We start from the raw sequence: 17774 nt of genomic DNA, 5'->3' as shown, positions 1-17774 counted from the left end.
CTCCCATCAATTCGGACCAACCCTGCCTTTTGCCTGAAGTTTTTCTTTTTGTTTGCACCTGCACATGATATTTTCTTAGAAACTTAGATGGTTCTCTTTCAAAAAATATCATACAAATTAGTCATTTAAACCACAGTTACTGAAGAATGAATGAATGAATGCAGTAAATGCGTCGTGCAGCGCCGCACCGAATACTATGTCAACCAGCATGGCCGTTCGTTCTCCTGCGAGATTCATATAAAAGTGACATAAAAGTCAAAAACTGCCTGCTGCAGCAGGTTTTCTTTTTTGCTGGGTGACATTCCAGTCCTGATGCACACTTCTAGCCTGGAGCTCATAGCATTACGGGGAGTGTGAGGTTAACACAATTATACAATTACATCAGAACAGCAGAGAGCATTCATACCAGATTTCTTTGAAGTAGTGGACATTCCGCTGGACAGTGGGTAGGTGTTGATCCAGCCCTGGCCACTCTGTTGGCGTGTGCCTACTGACATGTCCATGGTGTTCCTGGGGTCGGCAGCAGTCATCACCGACAGGCTGTTCAGCGACGGGTCTTGATTGTCTGCCAGAGTCAAGCAAAATGTAATTCAATAGGCATACATCTACGTTCAGGGTTTATTCCCATATCATTATCTTATCACTTCAGTTGGCTTTTTCCATCTTAACATCTTACAGGCGATCCCCTGTTATAATTCCAGCACATTCAATCTACCTTTTACAGTTTGCATGGATAATTAGCAATACCTGCACTACAAATGACTACAGATTTCAAACAAGCCATTTCTTGCTTTGTTATGGTGCGTTCTTGTGTCAGTGGTACAACACACGGATGGAGGGGACTTTCAGGGGCGGATGGAATCTAAATTAGTCCTCTAATACTGAAAGTGACCATGCATTCTACATGAGCGTGCTAATGTGTGGATGAGAGAATGCTTTCTACAATGGTTAGCAAAGGTGGCATTGGTGGGGGAGATGGGGGCGGAGCCATTTCTCAATTCGCAACAAATTGATAAATCGGCGGCCGCGGTGACAAAGTCGTGCATTTTTAAGTGCAGGCTTCAAATTTGCACGCTGGCAAATTGGAACTGCGGTGGCATGCTCCCGAGGCAGTGCGTGTCAGCACAGGCGGAGCAAGGCAGGCTTACTTAAGATCGATATCGGAGAAGTGCTGGAAACGATAAGCGATCCGAAAATCCCGGCGGATAGGGAGCTTTGAGGGGGATTGGCGCCAGGCTCACCCGGTGGCACAAGCTGACTAGCGGCAAGGTACTTCTTGTCTGAGAGGATGCTGGCATAGAACTTGATCATGACACTGATGTCCTCCCGCAGACGCTTGTCCCCCTGAGTGGGGAATTTGGATGCCACGCTGAAAATGGAGAAGCATCAGTGATTATAAACTGCTTCTCATGAAAGTGTCCATGGATACAATAGTTTAGGAACTAGATTATGATGATAAAATCCATGGTTTAAAACAGTACTTGTTTTTATGATTAGTGATTAAATCCTATATTTTGGGGGGGGGGGGGGGGGGGGGAGGATCGAAGTACCTGAAGTAATCAAAGGCAGTTGAGTAGATCTTCTCTCTAAGCACATTGCGGATGGTGGCGTTGCTAACCACATCAGAATGAAGCAGTGAAAGACCGAGAGTCAGCAACCTGCATGCAAAAATCAACCAGCTGACACCTAAGCAACACTGATTCATGTTACAATCACCCTCTTTGTAGAATAGAAAACAGCGAATCTGACCGTATTGGAGGAAAAAGAGTCAGAAAGCAGTCTCTAAACCTGAAGCGAGGTCCGATAGCTGCCACGTGCCGGTTCAGGCTGCTTTTCGGGCCTCCCACCATGAGAGACAGCGACCTCTGCAGCAAGCTGCCAAAAATCTCCACCTGGTCCGCACTGCAGTACTTTGCGATTTCAAAGCGCTGGACAAGGAACTGGAGGACCAAAAGTAATTTAGACCATAAACATTATTACAGTAAATGTAATATATAACATTGATATGTTGATATTTCATAGTTACACAATAAAACAATATCAATTAGTCTTAAATGATGTGCTCATTTTCCAAGTCACTGTAAATAAGTTGTTTCTGTTACTACAGAAACAATAACGTATTAGAATAACTTGAAAAAAAACATCAACTGTTGCCTTGCAGCAGACATTACGTCATAGCCATGCTGTTATAGGAAATTAATCAACACCTTTTTGACTAATCAGTTTTGAGAATTCAGAATCGCTGTGGTATAAGCATGATCATGTCAATAGTTCATAAATAGTTCACCAACCTCGATCCAGACGTAATGGGGGATGACGTTGGGGGCACAGGGCTTGGGCTGGCTCTCCTCAGACGCTGCCAGTGGGTCAGCTTCCACTTCTGCCACAGAGAACAGCCCCATCTTCTGCTCCACCGTCATCTGCCAGGCACCTGCCATCTCACGCATAAACTACAAACAAAGAATGCAGATTGTGATTGGAATATTATATCATTTTTTCAAAATATTAATGTTTCTACTAACATTTTAGGTACTTTTTTTTTTTTTTTTATTAAAAATGACAGATGGTAGGACACTCTGCATTACCGGGACCTCCACGCCAGTCCTAGCTGCTAGAAGCCATTCCCAGCAGGCTATAGCTGTCTCCATGCCATTCTCAGTAAACATCTTCAGTGGGGACCAGCACAGGTGGTGCAGGAGCTGCGGGTCGCAGTCTACAGTACAGGAACATTCAATCTGTAACAGTTCTGTTTACTCTACAACATGTCCACAATTCCAAACTGACAACCAGTCAAACAATTACTCCTGACATACTAGGTATATGAAACATTCCCATATAATGACAATACATGAAAGATTGTTTGGAACTCAGGTTAAATTATGTTTCTAGGGAGCAAGAGGTGCCATGAGCAAGGTGTTATGCCTTTGGAGGTGATAAGGAGCGCTGCCATTTTGAACATAGCCTCAGTAAATTCTTCTGGCTGCTGCCTTTCCAGAGCCTCGTTCAGCTGTCGGAGCATCATTTTATTCAGGTCTGAGGTGCTGCGTGTCGCCTCTAAAAAGTGGAGCATCCCTGCCACCTACATGGGATACACACACACACACACACATACACTTTGCTGCTACTGTGCGATGAGCCCGGTCACATGAACAAGAACAGCGTGAATTTCAGGAAATGAATGAGATAGTACACCTCTCCTGCATAGCGATTCCTCAGGTTCAGCGAGGCCATGAAGTTGGAGTAATCTTTCTTAACACATGCTGGTCTCTCTGTGAGCTGATTGGTCTGGAGGCAGAGCACATTCATTCATGTGACTACTATTCAGCTTGAGCTGAACAGTTAAGCATAATTATATGTAATTATGATCATCATGTTCGGTTTTCCCTATACTTAAGTGCTTAGCTCTATTACGGATATATCGTTGTACCACAGCACTGCTCAAGTCTCAAATCTGATCGGTCAGAAGGTTGATTAATTAACAGCAGCTCGTACAATAATGGTGGCTGCAATTCAAATAACAGGTTTATATGAATGCATGCTCTCGTTCTAATGTTATTAGATAAATAATTTAAAAAATTAATAATTGCCAAACTGTGTAAGTATAATAACACTAAAGGATGTGCTGCTATTGGAAAATAATCAACTCAGTTTTGCATCAGGCCACATCACCTCACCCCTTCACTGATTACGCTCCTGTAACTGCATATTTAGCATTTTAAATGTACTATAAATATAGTAAATGCAGTTTATTTTGAGAAAAGGCTGTTAAAATAATCAAATTATATAATAATAATAATAATAATAATAATAATAATAATAATAACAACAACAACACCACCACAAATAGCTAAATAGATAGATGAAAAAATACTACTACTAATAACAATAAACATAATAATAAACATCGATTGATAGATACTAGTACTAATAATAATAATAATATAAAAAAACATAGATAGATAGATAGATAAATACTACTACTACTACTAATAGTAATAATAATAAAAATAAACAGACAGATAAATACTACTACTAATAATAATAAAAACATAGATAGATACTACTACTACTAATTATAATAATAATAATAAATGTATTTTTATTTTGCCATTTATGTGTGACTGCATTTACTTTATTAACCGTACATCCATTTGCATTAACGCGGCAAAGCTAAGCACAACCAGAATCTCGTGTGTGTCTGCCTTGCTGTACCAGTGCCGAGGACTCACCCCCAAAGCTGTGCTCTGCCGGTTGTAGCCTGCAAAGTGCAGGATGCTCTCTGTAGCCATAGCAAGTCCTGTGTGCTGAGTCAGACCTGAAACCCAGTTCTGGTGCTTGTTCAGGTACTCCTACAATAAAGACACAAACATTAAGACCAATTGTTAATCACCTTCTGTTTGTGACTCACGTTCTACTGCTCTGGATGCTCCCATGTAGATACCCTAAAGATTTGCACTTCCCCAGAACAGTTTGCTCAAGTGTCACTCTTCCTTCATTGAGTAATCTCACCTGGATACTCAAAAAGACCATCATAAAGATTGTCCTACAACTCCCAAGTGGCACAACAGAAAAGAATTCGCCCTGTTGTTTGAAGATCAGCATGAGTTTGAATCTAAGTTCGGCTGGGAGGCCGAGAGACAAAACTGGTCATAAAAAAGGCCGTGCTCTCAGAGTGGGAGTGATGGGATACTCTCTCTCCTCTATCAATCACATCAACACTCAGATTTTCTGTGAGCTCATGACGCCCCGTGATGTAGCCTCAGCAGTAGTTCGATAATAAATAAGGGGGGAAAAAATCGCAGGGGGAAAAACCAGAACAAATGAAAAATAAACTGTGCTGTGCTCATTGCAGGAGTCTTGCTCACTGTCTGGTCATACTGAACATCCTTTCAACACACTTTGTTCTGCTTGTCTTTACTCTCCTACACCTGTACACTGCAATGATCTACACTCTCACTGTATGGCAACAACCAGAAGAGGATTGGTTCCCTTTTGAGGCTGGTTCCTCTCAAGGTTTCTTCCTCAATTTGTCTTTTTTTTTTTCTTGCCACTCTCACCCGTCTCCCTCATCAGGGATCTAATTCTCCATCAGAACTTCTATAAAGTTCACGTCCTTTGTTAAAAGCACTATACAGACAAACTGAATTGAATCGAGCAGTGCACAACACACAGTTCTACAAACACTAATCATCAAATCACATACGAGGGAACAAAGGGACTTTATGAACTTTGTGGTTTTTCATCATGAAACACACCTGTAGATGAGATTTAGTGACGGACGGTGCCCACTTCATGGCTTCCTTCAGAATCTCACCGCAGCGTGCAGCAAAGTCTTTCACAATACTCTGCACCAGGACAGAAATATTATGGTAACTCCACAAACTAAATACAATTAATGACATTAAATGCAATGTTACACTTCTTCAATTACTTTAACACATCATAGTACAGCTTACATGATGTTAGTCATTGTTTTGTTTATTTATAGACTACATTGGTGTCATTTGTGACTCCACACTGTGATTTGATAAGCAGATTAGTGCTGTGGTAAAAAGCAGTTTCTATCAGTTACGTTCTATTGCTAAAATCAAGATGATGCTCTCCAAAAAGGACCTCGAAACCGTTATTCACGCGTTTATAACAAATAAGTTAGACTACTGTAATTCACTCTATCTCGGTTTGCCTAGAACAACTGTTGACCGTTTGCAATCGATACACAATGTGGCAGCCAGATTATTAACTGGCGCTAAAAAAATGTGAGCACATTACCCCTGCACTCGTTTCTCTTCACTGGTTACCGGTCAAGTTAAGTGTTGATTTTAAAATGTTGCTTTTAAAGCTTTGCATGGACTTGCTCTGCAGTATATTTGTGATCTCAACCCGTACACTGCTTCAAGACACCTTCGATCATCCAGTGAATTACTGCTCTCAATTCCTCGTTCACGTTTTAAGGCTAAAGGTGACCGGGCTTTCTCAGTGGCTGCTCCTAGGCTTTGGAATAGTCTTCCTCTCCACATTAGATCTTCCCCGTCCGTTTCTGTGTTTAAATCCTCTTTGAAGACTTATTTGTGTTCTTTAGGTTTTAATTGAGGGTGTAACATTTTTTTTTTGTTTACTCTTAATTTGTTTTAATTCTGTTTGATATTTCTTGTACAGCACTTTGATTTCAACATCTGTTGTTTTAAATGTGCTTTATAAAATCAATAAACCAAACTGACTGAACTAAACTGAATGAATAATATCAAGAAATAATACTGAAATCATTAATGAGCTAAATCATTAAGTTTTACTATTTTAATCAGGGACACACGCAGTGTTCTTAAAGAAGGAAAACACTTAAATTCGGCGGGGGGACCACCAAGCAAGCATTAACGAGTCTGCTGCCTTGGATTCCTACCTCTCTGGCTTCGTAAGTATCAGGAACGGTGATGCGGTACGGAGTATCTGGGATGTCATAATACGGCTGATCTTTGTGGATGTCCTGCAAAAAAAAAAAAAGAAAAAAGGAAAAAGGAAGCATGATGCTGACATGTGATAGCATGAATACTCTGCCTAGAGTTGGTGTGTAAACTCACAGCGCTGAGCGAAAGGGACAGTGTCTGCAAAATGTCCAGCATTGTTTTCAACACACGGCCGCTCCATAACAGGTGAGGGAAGCTAGAAACAAAAAACACAGTCAGTAGTAGTATAAATGCATCAGTATAAGAATCGCCATAGATACGGTGCCACCGATTCACTGGACAGTTTATGAGAAAGAAAAAAAAAAAAGGTGATGGAACATTGTACCTGAAAACTTTTTTCGTTAAAAGAACAAATCAAAAATAGTTCCTAAAAATCTCAGCAGACAAGCTGTTTGAGAAATCTCAGGTTTGTCTGAAAGTCACTGCTGAGCATGTGCATGCCCCATAGCATGCAGCTTTAACACTCACAACCCCAGACAAAGAATTGGCCATTGCATATTTCTGCTCATATGCAGCTCACATGACACACTGTATCTGTAAGAACATTCTTACCATGCCTAGATAGTATACACAAAAGCCTAGCTGTCTTTCTAGAGTAGATTTTTTTATGATTAAGTAATCAAAACTAAATAAAAAGATTAATAATAATAACTCTGGCGATGAGGAGTTGTTTGCCTTCGTTGTAGCTTTGTTATTTTTAGTTAACGTTGGAATGTTGAACTTGAACGACTTGAACTGTTAGGATTGTGTTTGTTATTTTCCATTAGGTCAGGCGTTAAGGGCCTTGCTCAAGGGCCCAGCAGTGGCAGTGCTGGATTTGAACTCATGACCTTCCATTCAGTCTTCCAATGTCTTAACCACTGAGCTAAAGCGATGCTCAGTCAAAGTCCGCCTGTCTGCTGAGCCCACGCACTCTTTCACGCACGCACTCACACAGGGCTCACTAATAAGACAAAAAATTTTCCACAGGCACTTTTCTTCTTGCTTGTTCCCCAAAATACAACCTGAAGTTAAAAAGTGCTTGACATGAGTTGGCACTTTCCTGAAAAAACAAAAACAAAAAAAGTCCTCCACTGTGACCAAAACCCCCATCAGCAGTGTTTTTTTTTTTTTTTTTTTTTTTAAAGAGTGACCTCATTCCACCTTGTGGCTGCTTCCCCCTGGGTCACATGTACATCATGCACAGGCAGTTAAGAAATAATGGCTGGAGTGAAAGCAGCCTTAACCTTCAACTGCTTAGTGCTAGTTTGAACTGTGTCTCAGATGTAATTAAAATAAAATTGTCTGCCAAGAAATATGTTGAATAAGTTTAACATGCTTACGTTTCAGCCAGGCCTGAGAGGTATTTGTCGGCCACGCGCCTGATCCGTTTATGGATGTGATTAAAGTTGACCAGCAGGAACTGAGCGTGCCGCTCCAGTTCCTCTTCATGAGCCTTCGTCTTGGGCTAATACAGGAAATAATGGCATGAGTCACTCGACAAGTTTTAAATACCTCTACCGTACCTTCAAACTTCATAATTTTAGGGCCTACCTTGTCTGCCATCATTTGAAGGAAGACATCAAAGACCTTGTCACCAACCACAATCACACACTGCATCATCCCTGAGGAAGAAGAGGAACATAAAAACCAAACGATGGATATTGCATTACTCGCAACAAATAATAAGATACTTAGTCACAACGTTTAGTTACGTGCACGTGTAGTAACCCTTTCAAATCTTTGTTTTACCCGACTTGTCTTTCTGGATGGCTCGATCTTCAAAATAACGGAACATCACCTGGAAACGGTCTGAATCCAGGGCGCGCAGCATTCTGCAATTTGGAAAAATTATATTATACAGCATGTTCATGTGAAAGGAAGGTTTTGTTCACTAATGTGAATGCTAACTCGCTGTAAATACAATCTGGTGGCTTCCAAGTTCTATTCATTATTTATATTTAAATCTTATATTTACTTATACCACAGAAAGTGTTGAATAAATTCTACATTATTAATTAGATATAAACCTGCAATTTGCTGAAAGGCATAATAATGTAACTGGTTTCACACGTTCCACAGCATTAAACCTAACTATAAACGGTTAAGAAGTATGACATTTTGTTAATTAATTAAAACAAAACTGTACTCATTGGTAAACTGCTGTGGTATAAGAGGAATAAAACACTTCAGGATGTGCTGTTATAGGAAAATTATCAACGCTGGGCTGGTAACAGTAACTCTGTGTCACAGCACCCAGTCATTGATTCTTTTTATTTCTAACGGCACATGGCATCGTGTTTTATTCCTTACATATTATACAAGTACACCGCTGAAGTACCTCATATATTCCAGCCGGTAGACTGATAGAAGGTAGGTAGACATGGCAAAGTCCAGCTTATTAATAAGGGCTGCTACTTCAGGTGGAGGATCCAGTAAGTTAATGATGGTGCTTCGCAAATCATTCAACTCAGCCTACAAAGAAACAAACCCCATAAGTAAGTGCATCTTACTTAAACACAGATCTGTACAACACTAAGAACTTTGCAGCACTTTCCTGTATAGCATAACCTTACTATTGCACTTCAGATATATACCACCATTGTAGGTTAACGACGCATATTTTACTAAATGACCGGTTCATTCAGAATTAAGTTCTAAGAGATTCCACAATGGAGCTCAATTAAACATACCGGAGTGACTGTGTCATTCTTCAGAGCCGAGTTATACTGCAGTTCTGAGCGCAGAGGCTCTCCACTAGGAAATGTCAGCAAAGGGGATTTAGTGGCAATTTCACACACACCCTCATACCATTCCTCTGGCCATAAACCTGGAGAAGACATTACAAAATTAATTCACAAAAACTGCATACCACTCTTACATACAGTAGTATGATGTACTATTTGTACACTAGGATAACGCAGCCATACTAAGTACTGCTTTACAATTACGGCTCACCTGATCCCTCCACTGCAAAGCCCATGACGACTGAATAGAGCCAGAAGTCTCTGAAAAGCTTCTGCAGCCTGGGCTTAGCCTCCTTTATCGGTGGTAAACGTCTGGTGAGCTGAAAATGAAATAAAGTCGATTTTTTGATGTTTTTTAAAGTCTCTGAAATACAGTGCACAATATAGGAAGAAAACCATTATGTCATTACAGATACGTTTTTGGATAAGGAATTAATCTCATACCACTGCGATGACAGGAATGAGCACTCCTAAGTTACCAGCACTGCTTGAAGCCTAAAAGAAAGAGACAGAATGCTGAGTACAAAAGCTCATAAAAATTGTGCAGATTTCAATCACGGTCGCGTTCTGTGTTGTTTACCAATTCATTAGGGCTTTTAATAATGGCTCCACAATGTTATAATCCTAATGCAATATGTAGCTTTATTACTGTTTTATGTATATTAACACTTCAATGCAAGTACAACTTGCATTGCTCCTCTATGCTTCAGGGGCACTGTATCATGGCTGACCCTGCGCTCTGACCCCAGCTTCCTGACATGCTGTGCATATGTGATTAATAAAGACTCAATAACAACAACAAACAACTACAGATCCATGAACTGCAGCAAATCCCCTTATACTGGTGTAATAAGCACTACATTAATAATACAGGGTAAATGCAGAGGTAACGCCATTTGCTGCCTTCAGTCATGCTGGAACATGGCAAAAAGCACTGCCAAACCTGCATTGATACTTCCATGATGGAACAAAATAATACCCTTGCCACCCTTATGGTCAATACTTTCTGCTACCTCCCTTTGCCAAGTTAATAGTGTCTTCTCCTATAATGCCTGATGAGGTTGGAGTGGCAAGGGAACTGAGTCCATTCTACCGTACAGAATCTCTAAAGAACCTTCAAATTTCGAGGTCCACGCTGGTGGACTCTCCTCTTCAGTTCACCACACAGGTTTTCTATGGGTTTAAGTCAGGGGACTGGGATGGTCACGGCAGGACTTTGATTTTGTGGTCAGTAAATGATTTTTGTGTTGACTTTGATGTATGTTTTGGATCACTGTCCTGCTGGAAGATCCAACCACGGCCCATTTTATGCTTTCTGGCAGAGGCAGTCAGGTTTTCATTTAATATCTGCTGATATTTGATAAGATGCCATGTATACAAGCCATGTATGATGTCATGTATCCTAACAAAATGTCCAGGTCCTCTGGCAGAAAAACAGCCCCAAAACATTAAAGAGCCACCACCATATTTAACCCTGCGAATGAGGTACTTTTCCATATGGCTACCTCTCTGTGTGCGCCAAAACCACCTCTGTGTTTATTGCCAAAAAACTCAATTTTGGTTTCATCTGACCATAGAACGCAATCCCATTTGATGTTCCAGAAGTGTCTGGCAAACTGAAAACACTTGAGATTGTTTTTGGATGAGAGTAGAGGCTTTTTTCTTGAAACCCTTCCAAACAGCTTGTGGTGATGTAGGTGACTTCAGATTGTAGTTTTGGAGACTTTCAGACCCCAAGACGCATCTAACTTCTGCAGTTCTCCAGCTGTGATCCTTGGAGATTTTTTGTCCACTTGAACCGTCCTCTTCACAGTGCATTGAGACAATATAGACACACGTCCAATTCCAGGTTGATTCATAGCATTTCCATTTAACTGGAACTTCTTAATTATTGCCCTGATGGTGGAAATGGGCATTTTCAATGCTTGTACTATTTTCTTATAGCCACGTCCCATTTTGTGAAGCTCAGCAACCTTTTGCAGCAAATCACAGCTATATTCCTTGGTCTTATCCATTGTTATGAATGACTAAGGGAATTTAGCCTATGTGCTGCCTCATATTTATACCCCTGTGAAACAGGAAGTCATAGTTGAACAATTTCCTGTTCCTAGTCACCCAGGTGTACTTAAAAAAAGAAAAATATCAATGGGAATATACTTCAAATATATTTTTCTCATATGAACTCACAGGGGTGCCAATCATTCTTCTTTCCTTTTTCTTAACTCTTCCTCCACCAATCATAAGACATGAAGGGCATATCATTTATTTATCACCCATCCATGCACAGTATGAATGCAGTGGTGATTTCAACATGATGAATTGATTTTGCTAAGTCAGTGATGAATTTGACAATCTGTGTCTATGTAATATAACAGGCTTTGGAAAGTGTAAGTGCGTATACCTTAAGTGCTGGGCCTTTTTCACTGGCTCTCTCACTGGCACGCTTGCCCTCCAGGCCCAGCTGAACAAACAGCTCTAGCAGGTTTACAAGTAACTCGTCCACCTTCTGCTCAGCCTGAAGGTTAGCTGCGATGTTAGCCAGAGCATTAATCACGGCCAAGGAGCAATGCCTGCAAATACGAAACAAAAAAGGATATCACCCTTAAAACCATGAGAGTAATGCTACCAGGGACACGTTACCTGGTTAGAGAAAATTTTAAGTTGAATTTCTTCTATGGCCTGATAATATTAACCTGTTTTGCTTGCAGACACAGGTAGATAATCACATGGGAAAATCAAGAAACTTCTGCATTTATTATGTTAACCATTACAGCTGTTCAACCAGTTTCAGGATTAAACATATTCTAAATCAGATCCTGGAAGGCTTTGGGGTTGAAAGAAAAGGAACAGAGGTTTAAAGAAAACCTGCTCTTCCACAGTTTATCAAAACAATGCCTATATATCTTTCTAGTTGAACTGAATACATCTTGTATATGTAGGCTACCTTCATTCTTAGCATATCGCATGGTGCATTGCAGAATATTATAGAAATAATCCTCCTTGCGGCATCATTATCTATACCTGTATAACATAATGATAACTGCATTTTTTCTGCAACTATTTCAGATTTTCTCATCATGCTGTATTGTAAAATAATGAAGGTCCGCTGTTGGCCATGATAGCAAATGTATGTGAAGAATTCATTTAACAGCATATATTATGTTCAAACACATATTGTTTCACATACATATTATGTTTCAAAGTTATGATATGCGCTGCTGAATGACAGGAAGTGACACATGTAATTACCTGTATCCATGATCTTTGTAGTCTTTGGTGGAATACACCATCGAGCTGGCTTTCACACTTATTTGCTGAAACAAGTTCCAGACCTCCTGGTATATGTATTGCTGAAAGATGTTCAATAAAATATTACAAACAATTCTCACACAGCTCCAGTAAGTAACAGAGATTTTTTATGTATTTAATTAAAACTAATATTACTACTAACTGCACATACTGTATACAGCGCCTTGCATAACTATTCACCCCAGTAATGAAATGGGATTGTATGTCATGACTACACAAACTGGTCTGATGAGAGAAAACTGAACTTTCTGTCCAACTATACTCTTCATCCTGAGAACAGGTTCTTACAGTGACACATGGTGGTGGTAACATATTGTCGAGTTATCTATGGCCTGCCAGCTTTCAATGCTACAAACTATGGAAAAGTACTGGAGGGCAATACATTTTTCACTGTACATTTTAATTATTTCTGCCGACAGGCTGCTTTTAGAGACACAAAAGCCATGTGGAAATCATCAATCCCATTTCACTGCTCTTAACCTAAAAACTACCAATGATGCTCCACTACAGGCGATTCCAGTGAAAGCACACTCAGCATTCAGATGTCCTCGCTGAATTCAATTAAGGAGAACATTTTGCCTTAAGCACACAACATGCACTGTACAAAAATGCCCCCATTTATGAAGAACATGCTTTCATCTAGCAATATAAAATAATAAAAGCACTTGTGTATGTGCAAACCCACATTGCCAGTGATGACCATACAGCCCAACTGGTCAATGATCAGCACATCGAGCTGGGAGGGCGGCTGACAGAACTTCTGCTGCAGGATCTGCAGGATGGGTTCCATTACACGTGGCTGGTCCCTCAACGCCACCGCGATGTGCCCCAATGCCCGGATGGTATGATCCGGAATAAGGTGAGCATCCCTAGAAAAGAAGTAGTAACATTCCAGTGACACTGCTTTCAACTGTAAAGATACAAGTGATTTACTCTGAAAGAACAGATAGTTGGTTTCAGCACTTGAGAGAGGTTAAGCAAAGACGTACTTGTCGTTTTCCTGTGAGATGTAAAGACGGTTGGACAGGATAGCAAGAAATGCCTCAACAATGACCGAGTCCATGGTCAGTCCTGCTTTCAGGCACCTACATGGCAAGAAATGGTATACAAGCAACTAAACACTTTGAGACTGACTAAAGGACCAAAACAACCTGGAATGTTGCTGTAGGGTAGTACAGTATATACCACCATTCTTCATCATTTAATACACTAAAATAATCTACAAAATTGCAAAGAAACTCATTCTGAATGATCTTTTCCCTCCACAGTCAGTGTGCATTCTGTACATTCCCTACTGTACATTCAATACTGAGTGACGTGAAAATCTGCCATTTCCATCATTCGTTTACCTGCAGATGTTGTCTATGGAGATGTCTCGTAGCTGCTCATACATGGACGGCTGGCCTTTCTTACTGGAGTGAGCACTGAAGGTGGACTGGGAATGCTCGTTGGTCACGTGGATCTTAATCTCACCGGCCCCTTTTTTCAGAAAAGACAAAAGAGATTCAATTCTTCAAGTCTGATTCATTGAATCCCCTCACTTTAATAACAGAAGCGTCCTTGTGTATGCTAATTGGTAGCCATTTTAGTTGTGACAAAGATAATGGGTCTCACCACTGGCATACTGGCTGTGGTATTTGTACAGCTTGACCAGAACAGGCGATGGCACCACCAGGAAGTCTCTCAGAGACATGGTGACGGAGTGAGCCACCACTGGGAAGCGCTCACCCAGCCTCCCAAGACCCTAGAACAACACAGCATCAAGACATCTTTTACTCTCTAATCTACTATTATATGCCGTTTTTAATCATTAGTTTTAGTCACAGCCAGGCTTGAGGAGTAATGAAATACAGGTAATAGCGTTATACAATCAGGATACCAAAAAAAAAAAAAAAAAAATGGTAACTGTAATCTGTTATAGTTACGTCAAAAAAACAAAGAAATCAGATTCCAGGTACATTTTGTAAAAAAAAAAAAAAAAAAATGTAAATACTATCAGCATTGCAATTTTTTTAATTTAAAACCAAAGAAATGAATCTTTTGCTGCAATACAGTATAGACAGCTGCTTGATTATAGTTCTGGTTCTCTCTTGCCAGTCGTGACTCACATGAACAACCTCCTGGTGCATGAGCAAATAAATTTTACGCAAAGCTAATTTGGTAGAATTCTAACACAAATTGTTCTCTGAAATGCTTTTGTTAGGGTGACTATATGTCCTCTTTTTCCCCTGGACACGTCCTCTTTTTCCCCTGGACACGTCCTCTTTTTCGGACATTAAAAAAGTGGAAAAAAGCTGGGATTTCTAAATTTGAGAAAATGTCTGGGATTCGGCTTTAGTTTCATTATGATGTGTTTATGGTCTAATACTGTATCATGTGTGCGCATGTTTGCATTGCTTTAACCCCTCTCTGTAATTCCCACCTTCTCGCACACCGATTGGTCGATTCTAAAAGGCTTGCAGCAAATACTGACCAAATTCCTGCCTCTCAACCGTTATCCTATTCTCAGCGAACGCGTGAAGGTGAAGCGCTGTTGTGTTCGGCATTAAACAGTTGCTTGACAACAGCAGCAATGACAGATGTCCTGAGTCGAAACAATACCCATGGTCATATAAGATCAATTTTAATTTCATGTTATCACACTGCTTTGTATTACATGCTCATTCACATGTGTAAATGATGGCAGAAGATACACTCCATGGACATTCAAAAGAATTTAGGAATTTATATATATTTATATGATGCTAATAGTCTGTCTTTTTCAGTGTACGAAAATCTGAATTCATAGTAACGCTGTTTTGAACGCTATTACGACCCCCTTAAAATCACCCTAAAACTGGGAAGGATTCTGATTGAAGCTTTGGCTTAGGTCTCCAGCACTAACCTGCAGGCAGCAGATGAGCAGAGGCATGTGTGCGATGATGACCTTACTGGATGTCTTAGACTGTAGCTTCTCTGACAGTTTGGTGCAAAGATTCTCAGCAGCTACCAGAAGAGAAATAAACCAAATTAACTTTGTTTATTGCCAAGGATGCAACTGGTTGCTTTTGAAAGAAAAAAAAAAAAGAAAGTTAAAGTAAATACATAGAACATATGAGTGGCACCATGGGAGAAGCCAATTGGATGTTTCTGTGCTTGAAAACAGCAGAAATATGGCCAAAATAGAATTTTCTGCCTATAACTTATTAGTTTCTTAAAGCTGAAATGTCTATATATATATATATATATATATATATATATATATATATATATATATATATATATATATATATACACACATACACATATACACATATACACACACACACAGGTTTTATTTATTTCACAAAAATCATATGAAAAGGTTTTATTTTTAATCTCGTCTAGGCTGTTTTCCTGCAAAGATTATGTTTAACAAACACAGCGGTTAAAACAGTCAAGCTGGCTAGCTAAATGTGATTTCCTATCACGGTGAATGTCACACTCTCACAATCAAGTTGTTTGATATCTACACACTAGCAAAATAAACATAAGCCTCATCAGTTCAGTTTGTATTCAGATATTAATTGTCTGATGCTCCTGAACTGCAAATGGAATAAATCCAATTTCTCCCTTCTCTCTTCTAGGGTAAGCAGATTTTTAAATTATGTACCTTTATTTTAGATATAACAGAGAAACACAATTCAGTTCAAGACGAGTCAAAATGCCATTTTGTTCTTTCTGCAATGACGTTCTGTGTGTTCTTGGTCATTTAGTGCAAACAATAAGTAAAACATGTCACAGTGTTACACTGATTGACAGGGACTTTTGTGTCTAATAATAAACAAATTTGAAAATGTGTAAAACAGAAGTGAATACATCCCTGTGCAAAATCATTTAAAATTGTATCACCTTACAGTAATTGCATTACTTCCAAGTTGAACAGTAGTGTATTTTCCCTTATGTAAAATAAAAACTAACAGTATTAAATATACAGGCCCCACAGTAGAAACTCAAAGCATCAGAATTCAGTACACTTTTCACTACTGAGATTAAAATCTTCTACTTTTTTCCCAATACTTCATATGTACACCTTTATTTTTGATAACGGACTCAATCTTCCTCGGCATGGAGGATACCAAGATACCAGTGTTGCACAAATTTCTGGATAGATGTTCTGCCATTCTTCAGAGACCAGCTGCTCTTTGATGGAGGGATTGTGTTGCTCCACCTTTCTTTTTAAAATACCTCAACTGTGTTCTATTGGATTCAAATCAGGTGACATACTAGGCCAGGTCACGTTTTTCTTCAACAGAACCTCTTGCATGATTTTGGAAGTGTGCTTTGGATCATTGTCATGCTGGAAATATTCCTCTTCTGCCACACTTCTGGAGACCGGGAGTCCCTATTGTCAGCCAGTATTTTGATATATCCACAGACATTCAAGATGCCATCTATAAAGGTCATCTCCACAACACGTTTTGCACTCATGCAGCCCCATATCATCACACTCTCACCTCTGTGCTTTACTGTCAAGACTATGCATTGACTGTGGTAGTCCTGGACAGGTTCACACCAAACATGCTGGACCCCATCTGAGCCGAACAAATTTTATCTTGGTCTCATCTGACAAAAGAATGTGTTCCCAATATCCATCAGGCTTCTTTTCATGTTCTTTAACAAAGTTAAATCTTGCAGTTTTGTGCTGAAGAGCAAGCAATTGGACGCCGTCCATATAGTTTGACATTATGCAATGTCCTTCACACTGTCTGAACTGTCACAGAAACTCAGATTTCCACTGATAACCCTTGTACCAAATCTGAAGCACTTGTCTGTCTGTTTTTCAGAGCAAGACTGTACAAGTAGCGCCCTGTATGTGGTATAATTTTAGGAGGATGGCCACTGTGGCACTGATTAGTGGTACTATGGCTAGCTCTATACCTCCTGATTACTGCTGTAACTGTGTTTCGACTGATTTTTAGCTGGTCACCGATCTTCCTGTATCCTTTTCCCATTTTTGTGAAGTCTAACAGATCAGATTTTTCAATTCCTCTGGCAATCCAAGTGGAGCCATGATGCAGACATGCAGATAGACATAACAAATAGATCCAAAACTGAGAACGTTCTGGTGTTCACAGGTCATTTTATAACCTTGTTCATGCAATTAGGCTAAATGGAAATCATAGCTGTGCTCAATTTTGTTTCAATAATCATAGGTTTGCAAACTTGTGTGTCAGAGATCATGGGTGTATTCACTTTTGTCATATTGAGTTTCTACTTTGAGGCCTGTATTTTCAGACCCTATCTCACCGAACAGGCT

The 17774-nt window shown here is 39.8% G+C and overlaps 1 protein-coding gene across 4 annotated transcripts in view; it reads right to left on the bottom strand.

Annotated features, from left to right (window-relative positions):
- pi4kaa (phosphatidylinositol 4-kinase, catalytic, alpha a) overlaps window positions 1-17774 on the bottom strand; it is a 50936-nt gene that overhangs the window by 16109 nt on the left and 17053 nt on the right. For 2 of the 4 annotated variants that reach the window (XM_047160891.2, XM_017489243.3), the window contains 26 exons: window positions 15381-15481; window positions 14111-14240; window positions 13846-13975; window positions 13486-13581; window positions 13182-13365; window positions 12437-12537; window positions 11589-11757; window positions 9632-9682; window positions 9399-9507; window positions 9134-9270; window positions 8782-8915; window positions 8193-8275; window positions 7995-8065; window positions 7784-7908; window positions 6576-6657; window positions 6398-6481; window positions 5256-5345; window positions 4230-4349; window positions 3193-3285; window positions 2923-3079; window positions 2586-2713; window positions 2292-2450; window positions 1789-1940; window positions 1551-1658; window positions 1149-1369; window positions 407-565 (listed from right to left, as the gene is read on the bottom strand). In XM_047160891.2, coding sequence (XP_047016847.1) covers window positions 407-565; window positions 1149-1369; window positions 1551-1658; window positions 1789-1940; window positions 2292-2450; window positions 2586-2713; window positions 2923-3079; window positions 3193-3285; window positions 4230-4349; window positions 5256-5345; window positions 6398-6481; window positions 6576-6657; window positions 7784-7908; window positions 7995-8065; window positions 8193-8275; window positions 8782-8915; window positions 9134-9270; window positions 9399-9507; window positions 9632-9682; window positions 11589-11757; window positions 12437-12537; window positions 13182-13365; window positions 13486-13581; window positions 13846-13975; window positions 14111-14240; window positions 15381-15481 — 3174 coding nt within the window. The remainder of the gene's footprint in view (window positions 1-406; window positions 566-1148; window positions 1370-1550; window positions 1659-1788; window positions 1941-2291; window positions 2451-2585; window positions 2714-2922; window positions 3080-3192; window positions 3286-4229; window positions 4350-5255; window positions 5346-6397; window positions 6482-6575; window positions 6658-7783; window positions 7909-7994; window positions 8066-8192; window positions 8276-8781; window positions 8916-9133; window positions 9271-9398; window positions 9508-9631; window positions 9683-11588; window positions 11758-12436; window positions 12538-13181; window positions 13366-13485; window positions 13582-13845; window positions 13976-14110; window positions 14241-15380; window positions 15482-17774) is intronic. The other 2 variants (XM_017489244.3, XM_017489246.3) reach the window with 1 other exon arrangement.

This window comes from Ictalurus punctatus, chromosome 16, assembly GCF_001660625.3.
Source record: "Ictalurus punctatus breed USDA103 chromosome 16, Coco_2.0, whole genome shotgun sequence".
In the NCBI taxonomy this organism is placed as follows: Eukaryota; Metazoa; Chordata; class Actinopteri; order Siluriformes; family Ictaluridae; genus Ictalurus; species Ictalurus punctatus.
Note: the sequence above shows the minus strand (reverse complement) of the source record. Positions and strands in the feature narration are given on the sequence as shown.